General features: G+C 48.0%; 1 protein-coding gene across 7 annotated transcripts in view; it reads right to left on the reverse strand.

Moving 5' to 3' along the window:
* The window catches only part of TBC1D9B (TBC1 domain family member 9B), a 44,340-nt gene that overhangs the window by 16,657 nt on the left and 14,631 nt on the right, over window positions 1-13,052 (reverse strand). For all 7 annotated transcript variants that reach the window (XM_032626357.1, XM_032626356.1, XM_032626352.1 and 4 more), the window contains exons 6-7: window positions 12,324-12,531; window positions 9,651-9,863 (exon numbers count right to left, since the gene is read on the reverse strand). In XM_032626357.1, the coding sequence (XP_032482248.1) occupies window positions 9,651-9,863; window positions 12,324-12,531 (421 nt within the window). The remainder of the gene's footprint in view (window positions 1-9,650; window positions 9,864-12,323; window positions 12,532-13,052) is intronic.

A 13,052-nucleotide genomic window follows, 5' to 3' on the forward strand; every position in this document is an offset into this window, starting at 1 on the left:
CACCAGGGACAGGTTCTGGTGCTCATCCTGTCAGGCCCTCTCTGTGAGGTCAGGGCCAGGAGAGAAGAAACCACAAGGAGACAGCTCCACGTGCCCCTTCCTGCACTCTGTGTCCCCTACAAGGGCTTGACTGGCAGCACTCATGGGTGCTCCCTGGGATGCCTTTCTTGTTCCAGCCTCTGGGGTGCAGACCCTGCCGAGCCCTGTAGGGGACAGCTGCTGGTGGCGTCTGCCTGGACTGTTCTTGGGTCCCACCATTGTAGCGCTGCCCCATGGGGCCCCTGGACACAGTGATTGGCTCAAGTGAGGAGTGCTGGGAAAGAGCACGGGGGCCCCCACTGGAGCCCAAGCATGGAGGGGAAAGCGGAGCAGAGGCAGGGTGACATCAGGCCTGCTCACCCAGTACGTCCTGAGGCTGACAGCTTGCCTCACCCTTTTCAGACTGACAGAGTCCTAATTGAGGGCATGCCTCCTGCGGGTGCCCTCAGTGACAGCTGAGTGAGGGAAGGAGTCCTCTTTCCTCTCCTCCCTCCCTCAGGCTACCTGTCCACTGCACCCTCAAGGGTCCCTCAAAGAAGAAGGGGCCCCCAGGCCCTCTGAGGGCTGGTGGCTGTCCACAAGGCTCCCTCTCTCTGGGCCACTTGCCTGGTGTGTGGTGTGGTCTACAGTGGCACACATCTTTTGGGCCGCACCACCTCTTTCCGGACACTTGTGCAGCTCAAAACCGGGTTCTCCTTAGCAGTCCACCACACTTGCAACAAGGCTGTGGGGCTTTGGGAGGCGAAAATAAAGACACAGGCCTAGAACTAGGTGTGTGGGGAGGGGGTCCCCACCTGTGGGCCATCTCTAACCATAAACAGGGCTCTGGTAGGGCTATAGGCCCTTCTCCAGTGTAGGAACCTGGGAATCTGCTTTCCCGTTGCACGGATGGCCAAACAGCAAGAGAAATGGATCCTGGGTGGTTCTGGGAACATACTGGGGGGCAATATGGGGCTGGGAGAAGAAAAGGGGGGCATCAAGGACAAAGGTCTAAAAGGAAGCCCTATCAGGGTTCTTCCCCTGGCTTTCTGGAACCTTAGTACCCTTCAGGTACAGTGTGGGTGACACCAGGCAACTGCCCCTGCTTGTGGATTGTGTTCTACCTGCAGGCACCTGACTTCAAGGTGAGCTCACTGCTGTGGGCAATGGCCTGGGCAGGGAGCTTGTTCCCTAGCCCGGGGGTCAGGTGGAACAGAGTCAGTGCCCACCCTGTCTGTCCTCCTCTCAGCTCCCTCCCCAAGTGCCCACCAGCAGGAACAACACCACTCTTGGGTGGACGCTGGTCACTGGCTCCCTTGAATCCACTTCTCCTTCTGCCAGCAGTGGCTTCCAATTTTTTTTGGGCGCAACACATCTCTCTCCACTCTTGGACCCACACTTTGTGGAATCCACTGAGGTTTGCGGTGGTGGCCACAAGCTAATTAGCATTTCCCATGCCTGCGGGGACTTCGGGTACTGTGTCAGCCACTCTGCAGGGAATGTCAGGATGAGCCACGGAGGGTGCAGGGGGCTGCACCACCATGCTGGTGCCACACACGCCCCGGGGATGACACTCATCCAGTGGAGACAGCCCAGCTCTGATAATAGGCGGCTAACTGTGTGGACTTCTTGGCTTCGTGGGCCAGTGAGCTCCCCTTCTGCGTGCTCCAGTCTGAGCTGAGTTTCTGCCCTTGTGCCTGTCAGCTCTGATCCCACTGGCTGTGGTCAAGCAGCGGTGCTGGACGCCTCCCCCGAGACTTTCACCCTGTGTTCCACATGAGAACCTGTACCACAGCTGTGATGGCTTCACAGTTTAGCATGTGGCTTCACATGCTAAACTCATCAAGCTGTGCTATTTCAATATGTACAGCATATTGTATATCAAATTTACCTCAGTAGAACTGTTTTTAATAAAAAGGAAAAAAAAAAAAGAGAACTCTGCTAGGTTCATATCCACAGCCTGCCCCTCTGCCCCTGGCTGGTGTTTTCAAAATGGATTTTAGATCAACTAAAATACATTTTCATGACAAACTGCCCGAATCCAGGGACATGACTCCAGTCCAGACCCCAAGCATCCTGATGCAGAGAGTCTGCTTCTGGCTCGAGGTTCCCTGCAGGAATAAGGACACAGATGGACTTGCAGGCCACAGAGCACTGCAGAGAATCAAAAATCTCAGCGCCGGAAAGGAGACTGACTCGAGGATGTGACCCCAGCAATAACCATCCTTTGTGACAGACAGGTTCCTGGGGTGATGGTGAGCTCACAGACCCATACTGCCTGGGAATCCAGCCTCTCTCTCCTTCCTCTTGGTAACTGTCTCACACATTTTTCCAGTGCAAACCTCCCAAACCATCCATCTTCCTCACTTCCTACTGCCAACTACTGAACTGAGCAAGCAGAAGCAGGAGCAATCTGACAGCCATCCACGGTCGCCCCCACCGGCCCACCTTCCCACAACTGTGGCCACGCATGCCAGGCCCAACTCTCCGCCGACTCGAGCCCAAGATCCCACCACTCTCGCCTCTAGGACCTTCTGTCAACTGCCCCCTCTCCACTGGATTAATTACCATCAGCATAGAATCATGCTGTTGTCCCTACAAGCCCTCCCCGTTCTTCCACTGGGTGGTGCTCACATGTTATGTCCACTTTTGCGAAAGTGCATCAAGTTGTGCACTTAGGATCCATGTACTTTAGAGTATATACGTCACACTCCAATTACAAAGTCACACCCTGAAGGGACCCCTGTGATTCTCAGCTGGCCTTTCTACAAAGTTTCTGGAAAGAGCTGCCTAAACTCACTGTATCCTTTCCGTCTCTTTCCAGTTTTTTCTTGAGAAAGTGTCAGAAAATGTATGTTTATGTTCTAACAGTTACCTTTATACTAATGTCTTTACATAGTACCCTGGGTCCCCTCTTTTTAATACACTGGACTCCCTCCTAGGGGCAATACTAAAATTAGCAAGTAGCCTTGATCTTCCCCCTCCACTCCTTTCCCTGCCGACATATAATTGAAAGTGATATACCTTGCTCTTACTTAATAAGGCAGTCAGTGAGCTTATTCTACTTTCCATACCTTCTTTTCTCATGTTTTCATTGTACTCTATGTATTCAGAGCATATAAAATTACACATGACTTGTCACCTTTATCCTTGTTATCTAGTCCTATTTCTACAGCTAGATACATTCAATGCTCCCACCAGACCTTCTGCCAAAGCCTCTTCCGTCATTTCTTGGTTGTCTGAGGTCGTTCACTACTAGATGCCTCAAAAGCTGATAGCTTCTGTGAATTCCTGCATGTTCCTGACGGTCTGTGGTTTTGATACCTGAACATCAGTTTGCCAGACAGAAAATCCTAGGGTCACAGCTTTTTTACTGTATATCTTACAAAATGTTACTCTATTTGTATAAAATTTTGCTATCAAAATGTCTGATGCCTGGGCTTCCCTGGTGGCACAGTGGTTGAGTCTGCCTGCCGATGCAGGGGACACGGGTTCGTGCCCCGGTCCTGGAAGATCCCACATGCTGCGGAGCGGCTGGGCCCGTGAGCCATGGCCACTGAGCTTGCGCGTCCGGAGCCTGTGCTCTGCAACGGGAGAGGCCACAACAGTGAGAGGCCTGCGTACCGCAAAAAAAAAAAACAAAACGCCTGATGCCTCTCTGATTTTCATTCCTTCATAAATGACTTGGTCCTTCTTGACTGGTTGCCCCCCCCCAAATTTTTTTTTTCTGTACTTACAGGAGGATGTTGTATGTATGGGGTAGCTGTTTGCACTGTACAGTTGGGGGTCTGTCTTCTGGTGCAGTCTCTCTATGGAGCCCCCCTCCAGGACTTCCTGATCTGTCTCCTCTAGTGTCAGAAGCTTCTCTCTCTTTACTCCTCAGTATTCCTGCCCTGCTCAGTTCCAGCTCTTTTTTCCTCAGGGAGGGCTCTTTCCTTTTGGAAGGGAGTTTTTGTTGGGTGTTTCAGATATGTCCTAGCATTCTCTGATCTTCCCTTAGCTCGTCAGTGGATTCCCATGTTTTGTGTTGTTGGTTAACTCATCTGTGAGCTGGAGCCTGAGAAATATGCCTGCAGTTTCACCGGTGGTTTCTCTTAGTCACTTGCTGAGGTTTCTGTTCAGTGGGTAGTCTCTTTTGAGGAGGGTGTGTGTGGGGAAGTATTTTTGGTGATTTCTGGATTCCTTGGCTCTTGGGACTGTCAGAACCCTTTTTCTCTTCCCTCCACTACCACAGCACAGCTGCTGATTCTGTATCTGTAGAATAATGCTGCAGTTGGTGGTCTGGCCTCACCTACTTGAAGTCTGTGGTTTGTAAGATACCCTTTCACCTGGCTTTGTTAAAGCTGTTGTCTGTGGGCTTTTATTTTTACTCTTAAAGTTCCTTTGTGCATTTTAACAGAAAATTTGGTAAGGTTTAAAAAGCTACCCCAATAACCAACAGCTTATCCCAGTTGAAGGCCACTCCACCGGGCTTTTCTTCCTGTTCTTCCACTGAACAACTCTTGAAAAGGCAACCGTGACTTCTACTTGCCATCTCCAGTAGTCAATTCTTAGTTCTTATGATACTTGACCTCAGATCCAAACTGAACTCTTGACTGCTCCTTCCAAAACTGCTCTTCCTCATGTCATTAAATGGTGATTCTATTCTCTAAGCTGCTCAGGCCAAAAACTATAGGGTCATCTTTTTGTAAACCCTTCTTTATCCCATACCCTCCATCTAATTCGTCAGTTCTCTCAGATCTACCTTCGAATTATATCCTGTACACTAACACTGAACAATCCGAAAAGGAAATTACGAAAATGATTTTATTTACAACAGCATCAAAAAGAATAAAATACTTAGGGATAAACTTAGCCAAGTAGGTGAAAGACCAGATGCTGTATACTGGAAACTAGAAAACGCTGATGAAAGAAATTAAAGATGCAAACAAATGGAAAGACATTTTGTGTTCATGAATTGGAAAACTTCATATTGTTAAGATGTTAATATTACCCAAAGTGATCTATAGATTCAGGGCAATTGCTATTAAAATCCCAATGACATTTTTGCAGAAATAAAAAAATCTATCCTAAAATTCAGATGGAATTTCAAGGGACCCCAAATAGCCAAAACAAGCTTGGAAAAAGAACATAGTTGGAGGTCTCAAATTTCCTGATTTAAAAATTTACTATAAAGCTAGAGTAGTTAAAACAGTATAGTACTAGCATAAGGATACAGACCAATGGAATAGAATTGAGAGTCCAGAAATAAATCTTGCAATACATATGTTCAACTGATTTTTGACAAGGGTGCCAAGACCATTCAATGGGGAACAGATAGTTTTTTGTACAACAAATGGCATTGGAAAACTGGATATCCACATGTAAAATGATAAGTTTGGACACCTATCTCATACCATTTATAAAATTAACTCAAAATGGATCAAAGACCTAAATGTAAGAGCTAAAACTACAAAATTCTTAGAACGAAACATAGAAGAAAAGCGTATGGCAACTATTTCTTTGATATGACATCAAAAGCACAATAAAAGAAAAATAAATTGGACTACATAAAAATTTAAAACTTATGTGCATCAAAGGACACAATCATCCTCAATCAGAATGAGAAGGCAATCCATGGAATGGGGGAAAATATTTACAAATCATGTATCTGATAAGAGGTTAATATCCAGAAGTTCTACAATGTGACAACAAAAACAAACAACCCGATTAAAAGAAATAGGCAAAGGACTTGAATAGACATTTCTCCAAAGAAGATATACAAATGGCCAATAAGATGTGAAAAGATGTCCAACGTCACTAATCACTGGGGAAATGCAAATCAAAACTACAATGAGATACCACTTCATATCCATTAGAATGGTTATTGTAAAAAATAACAGAAAATAACAGTGTTGGAATGGATGGGGAAAAACTGGAACCCTTATGCATTGCTGATAGGAGTGTACAATGGTCTAGCCACTGTGGAAGATGTTATGGCAATTCCTCAAAATATTAAACACTGATTTACCATATGACGCAGCAATTCCACTTCTGGGTACATACCCCAAATAACTGAAAGTAGGGTCTGAAGAGATATTTGAACACCCATGTTCATAGCAGCATTATTCACAACAGCCAAAAGGTGACAGTAACTGAAACGTCCATTAAAAGATGAATGGATTGCCCTGAATCTATAGATCACTTTGGGTAATATTAACATCTTAACAATATGAAGTTTTCCAATCCATGAACACAAAATGTGGCATATGTATACACACACACACACACACACACACACACTCACTAGTATGTATTCAGCCTTAAAAAGGAAGGAAATTCTGACAGATTCTATAATGAAGATGAACCTTGAGGACATTATGCTAAGTGAAATAAGCCGATCACAAAAGCCGATCACATTACTGTATGACTCCCCTTATATGAGGTACCTGGGGTAGTCAAATTCATAGAGACAGAAAGTAGAACGGTGATTGCTGGGGCCTGGGGGTAGGGGCTTGAGGGTGGGAAATGAGGAGTTAGTACTTAATGAGTACAGAGTTTCAGTTTCCAAGATGAAAAAAGCTTTGGAGATGGATGGTGGTAATGGCTGCATAACAGTGTGAATATACTTGATACTACTGAACTGTATACTTACAAATGGTTAAGATGGTAAATTTTATGTTATATGTATTTTACCACACACACACACACACACACACACACACAAACACACAAATATATGTATGTATCCTGAATTTGACCACTTCTCACCAACTCCACTGCTACCACCCTTGACCAAGGCTCTATCATCTTGTGTCCTGAAAACTGTTAGAGCCTTCCAACTCATTTCTGCTTCTATTCTCGTCACTCTCTAGTCCAGCTCTGTTCTAGAGAAACATAATGAGAGCCACACACGTAATTTAAAATTTTCTAGTAGCCACATTAAAAAACATAAAAGAAATTGTGAGGTTAACTTTAATAATGTATTTTATTTAATATAGTAAAAATATTATCATTTCAACATGGAATCAATATTAAAAAAAATCAAGATATTTTACATTCTCTTTTTCACACTGAATCTTCCACCTCTGGTGTGTAGTTTATGCTTACAGCACATTTCAGTGTGGTTGCCTTTCAAGTGCTCAATAGTCACGTGTGGCTACTGTACTGGGCAGCTACACCTCTATTCCATTCTCAATATGACAGCCATAGCAATTCTACTAAAACATAAACAGATTGTGTCCCTACTCTGGTCAAACTCTCCACTGGCTCCCATCTCACTCAGAGTCAAAGCTAAGTACTCCCAAGGGCCTACAGGCACTACATGACCTGGCTTCCCACTCTCTCTCTAATTTCATTACCTGCGCCCTGTCTCCACTCATCTCAGCAGCCTGTGCCAAGCTCAATCCTGCCTCCAGGCCTTAGCACCTGCCATTCCCTCTGCCTCGAATACCCTTTCCCCAGATACCTTAGGGCTGTTCCCTTACTTCCTTCAAGTACCACTTGATCAGAGCCCCCCGCTTCCCCTAGCAATCCTGATCCTTTCACCCTGTTTTATTTTTATCCTTGGCCCTTATTGCCACCTGACATATAGTATGTTTATTTATTTACGGACAGTCTCTCTCACTAGAATATAAGCTCTAAGAGGGCATGAATTTTGTCTAATCTGCTCTATTCCTAGTGCCTAGAAGAGTACCTGGCACCTACTGGGAATGCAACAAAATGTGTTGGGTGAACGAAGGGCAGGTGCTTGGAAGGGGTCACTGGGCCAATCTTACACTGGCTGGTCAGGCCCTGTCATTTGTTGCACTGTGCCTTGAGAAGGCAGCTCGACATTCCTGCTCACATCCCTTTTCATCCAATCCAACCTCACTGTTTCTTGAAATCCCAGATCAAGCCCAACCTCCTCTAAGAAACCTTTCTTAATGTCTCCACTGCACACTGATTCTGCCCACTCCCTTCCCTTCCATTCCTTATCTATTTAATAGTTGACTGAGCATCGATTACAGGGGTGAAAAATTTAAAGGCTTTCATGGGCCAGACCAGGTGGGGTTCTGGGGAGCTGAAGTGTACGTGCCACCACTCAGCTCCAATGCCACTCAGTGGGAATGTGGGCCCTGTAATGTCAGGGCCCCTGATTTTTCCAGAGCAGCCAGATATGTGGATTTTTATATGGACTCTTCTAATCATGAAGTGTTTTCACAAATCCAGATTGTTACTAGCACACACATCTTGTCCAAGATACCAAGAAGCAAGGGAGTGATCAAACATGGCCAGGGTGATGTCAAAAGGACTCAGATGTCACCTGAATAAGCTTCCTCTGGTCACAGATGGAATGAGGATAATAACTGTCATGGACTGAAACACATCAAGTTGCTTAAATCTGTAAGTTCATAATTATACTAAAAAGTAAACATAAAGAACTGAATTGGTCATATTTTGAGGATATTTGAAAACCAAATTCATCATTTTAACAACTGGTAAATAAAAAAAAGATTTATTCTGCCTTTTCTATATGAACTGTGCCTCACGGTAACCAAATAGTTGTTGAGGGTAAATTTCTCTATATGGAAATATTCCAGCTAATGAACAGAAGGAATGATAGAATTAGAGTGCCCCCATTTGCAATCCTAATGAGTTACCTAATGAATTATCTAGGCAATGCTTGTCAATGACTGGTAACAGCACATAACCAGGTATTACATACCTGTTGGTGGAAGTACACAGCACCTCAATCCTGCCTACAAGTGGATCTGCCCCCCACTCCCCAACACAAACAATTGAATCCAAATCTGAGCTGGATCTCATTACTAAACCACCAACTTACAAGAACCAGGGCACAATAGAATCCGTTAAGTGTTTCCAAGAGATGCAATCAGCAAACACCAGACTGCGAGAAACTCTATAGCACAAATGACCCAATTCCTTCAACAAAATACTGCAAGAAAAGAAAAGAAAAGAGAAAGAGAGAGAGAGAGAGAGAGAGAGAGAGAAAGAGAGAAAGAGAGAGAGAGAGAGAGAGAGAGAGAGAGAGAGAAAGAGAGAAAGAGAGAGAGGGAGGAGTAGAAACCTATAGATAAAAAGGGATTATACCAACCCACTGTAACATGTGTATGACCTATGTGTACCTCAATCCAAATGACTAAATTGTAAAAAGAACATGTGCATCTGGGGAAATGTAAATACAAGTTTTTGATGTTAAAGAATTATTAATATTGTTGGTATAGTAAAAAGATTGCAGTAAAAGGTAACCCTGTAAGAAAGATTGATGGGAGAAATCAATCTCCCAACAGGTAAATAAACACAAGCTGGACAGGCCTAAACAGAGTGGCTCTCAGTGCAGCAGAGTTCATAAGGGACAGAGATGAGGGTGGCTGGGCCAGGCAGAGAAGGCTTCTTATGTGGAATAGGACTTAAGGCAGGCAGGGGTGACGCTCAGGAGGACTGGGGCACGTCTTGGTGTACAGACAGGGCTGTGACCCTAGGCATCGCGCGTGTGGCCAGGACACCTGAGACTGGGGCTGGGTTAGGTTTTCTACCCTGCACCAAGCGGGGACCCTCCCCACCCAAGGCCCAAGGCAGGTACCACAGGGCTGCCTGGGCTCTTCTCCTGGCCCTGACCCCCACCCCACTGCTCTGAAAGGCCCTCTCACCTCTGGGGCTGAGTCCACAATGCTGGCTTTCCTCCCCGCTCTGCTGTTGCCTGGCGGCTTGGATGGCATTTTCTGGAGAAAGTCAGAGATCCTCTGAACCAAGAAATCGCGGTCTTTCAGGTTGGCAAACAGGAAGGTCATTTTGCTCTTAGTGCTAATGGACAGAGGGCTGGGCAGGACACTGGAGCTATCAGCTTTTTCCACAATGGTCACCTGAGAAGACAAAAACACCATTTGGGGGTCTGTATCTTGGGATGTAAAGCCAGATGGTTTTGTGAAGCTGAGAGCATGGTGGGCTTAGGTTGTCTTCTCTCAGGCATGCGGCAGGGAGTGGACAAGGGGCTCTCCAGGCCTGGCCGAGTCGTATTCTGACTCTGCTGCTTGCTGCTGTGTGAGTTACATGCATGTCTGAGCCTCATTTTTTCAGCTGTTGATGGGTGTGAACATATCAGCCTTGCAGGACCATCATCAGGATGGTGACACAGAATGTAAAGCCTGAGCCCAGCTGCTGGCCCTGATCAGCTTCCCCAAGATGGACAGTCATGTCCCTGCCCTAAAGCACAGTGAGCAGCCCTGCCTGCAAGCCCTCCTGAGCACTCATTCCCTCAGCACTTCCTGATGTGCGTCCTGGGCCCAGTTCTGACTGTGTGGTGTGTGAACAGAGCAGTACAAGTGTGCAGGGCACAGGATGGGCTTTTAGGGGGCAGGGCCTGCAGTCTGGGATGGGTACAAACAATGGACATGCAGGCTAATGAACACGGTCACCAGGGCTGGTGGGGGCCACAGGGCAAGCTGGGAGGCCGCTGGGCTGCTTCCTGTTGAAGGCACCTCTGGGGAGGTAGTAACTGAGCTGAGACCCGGTGCAGCCAGACGAAGAGCTAGGGGAGAGGCCAGCAACCACCCTGAGGAGGGGGCTGGACTGGCGTGATGGACAAAGAAAGACCGGAGAAGCTGGGCCAGAGTGAGAAGGGGTGGGCAGTGTGTGTGTGTGTGTGTGTGTCTGTCTGTGTGTGTGTGTGTGTCTGTGTCTCTGTGTGTGTGTGCGCGCCTGCATGTCTGTGTGTGGCAACTGGAGATTCTTCTAATCACAGAAGATACCGGAGGATTCTACCCAGGGTGGGCAGATTTTTAAATTATGTTGGCTGCTGTGGAAGGATGGGATCTAAAGGATAGGTCCTCAAGCCTTAGGTGCAGACAAGGTACTGCTGAGGTGAGCCAAGCAGACAGCTTGTCTTAGATGGTGGCTGTAGAGAGGAAGGGACATGCTCTGGAGAGCAAGCTGACAGGACATGCCATGGTTAGGATGTGGGAACGAGGCCAGGTCAGAATCAAGGATGGCTCCCGCTTTCCACCTCAGCAAACGGATGGAAGGGGTGTCACTTCCAGAGGCGAGGATGAGATTTGGGAGTGCAAATTCAAGAGCCCAGTGGACACATGAGTGTGGCTGGCATGAGTGAGGAGCTCCTGTGAAGCCCCCTGGCTAGGATACTGAGGTCAGTGCTGGGCAGGGGCCTCCATCAGGACCAGCTGCAGAGCCCCATCCCAAGAGCTTCCTGGCTCAGCCAGAGCTCTCTGCCATCAGGAATGTCAGGACCCATCAGGAGAAATGGAGCTGGGCCTAAGATGCCCCTGTAGCCAGCCCCCAGGGCTCAGGGTCAGATCAGTACAGCACCCAGGACAAATCCACAGACCTAGTGCCAAAGGAGAGCGAGGGGTCAGGGGCCGGCTCTGAGCCCCTGAGCCTGGAGCTGTGGCTCCTTTAAGTCCTTTGCCTCTGACTTCCCTTGGGGAAACTGAGGCAGCACACTACCTCACACCTGTTCGCAACAATACCTGCAACTTCAGGGTTTTGTACAAAGGCCAGGGAGGTCCCACTGCTCTACATTTTAAATAGAAACAAAATACTGTGTTTTAGCTTATAGCTTAAGAAGCTCACTTAAACCTCAATTAAACAGCCAGTATGCCCTGTTGGGCCATGAGGAAAAGGAGGCCTTGGAGGGGTGGACGGCTCTCCCTCACTGTCTACACCTTCACGGCAGCACAGGACAAATGGCCTTGTTTCTACCAGAGTCACTGTGGAAGCCCAAGAAACTGGAGAAAAAATAACTCTGACAGGTGAGAGCTAACCCTACCCTTGACAGGTGATAGTTGACCCCACTCCTGAAAGGTAAGAGCTGACTTCCGATGACTCTGCTAGAGCCTGAGCCACAGCCAAGGCAGGTGTCAGGAGAGGAACAGTGAGGTGGCCCCTGAGAGTAACATGGGGCTGGGGTGGGATCAGAGTCCTCCAAGCCCAGCCAAAGCAGGGCTTTGCCAAAGTCTAACTGCAAGGCCCAAGGAGGAAGGACTAGGGGACACTCACCTGCAGGAGGCCACTGGGCTCTGACCAGGGACGTGTGGGTCCTTGTTGAGGTTTTCGTATGTCCCACTGTGAGCTCTGCTGGCAGGCCAAAGCCCACCGTATCTCCCCACCAGGTGAGGTTGATCCCTGAGGGGGCATCCAGTGCACCCACTCCCTCCAGGGCCTGGTACAGGACAGGTGCTTGGGGAGCACATGAACCACCATGTGCCCTCTGTACTCACATCACTAAATCCTGAGGGGATTCCTGGGCTGGGGACCTGGCCACGTGCCCTGGTAAGAGAGGGAAGAGCTGGCAAGGACCTAGGGCTCACCTCCCGCAGGGGTATGATGAGGTGGCAAGCATCCTCTTCCTTGCTGGCAAAGCAGATGTAGTTGCTGGAGATAAACATCTGGCCAGGGATGTGCAGCTTGTTGAATGGGGTCCACAGGGTGCAGCCTGTGTGGCCGTCTAGGCGCTCGTCCCCGGGCAGCCGGAACGTGGCACAGTAGCACTCGTTCTTGGCTCGAGCGTCCAGGTCTCTGGTGAAACCAAGGTGGGGGAGATAGAAAAGCAGACAAGAGTTGGGGCTAGCACACTCACAAGGCGGCCTCATGCCCTCTGTTTCCACGTTGGACTCAGGCTCGTGGGGGTCCTCCTGTGAGCAAGTTGTGCCCAGGGATCTCAGAGTTCAATAACACATGTACACTGAACGGTCAAGTAGTAAAACGTGGACATCCGTATGACCAGCAGAGGAGTGGTCAACAAACAGCATGCTCGGTACTGAGGGTGGGTGGTGCCCAGAGGGTGCCTGCACCCGCCCTGCCGCTTCTCACTAGGAAGACCAGCCCCACCTAGAAACTCAGACAAGGCCTCCCGACAGGCAGGTGTGGAGTCAAGTCTAAAACACAGGGTGCTGGGATTTCCCCAGCGGTCCAGTGGTTAAGACTCCATGCTTCCACTGCGGGGGGCATGGGTTTGATCCCTGGTAGGGGAACTAAGATTCCATATGTCACGTGGTGCAGCCAAAAGAAAAAAACACAGGGTGCTGTTGCTTAACGGA

Source organism: Phocoena sinus, chromosome 3 (assembly GCF_008692025.1).
Source record: "Phocoena sinus isolate mPhoSin1 chromosome 3, mPhoSin1.pri, whole genome shotgun sequence".
NCBI lineage: Eukaryota > Metazoa > Chordata > Mammalia > Artiodactyla > Phocoenidae > Phocoena > Phocoena sinus.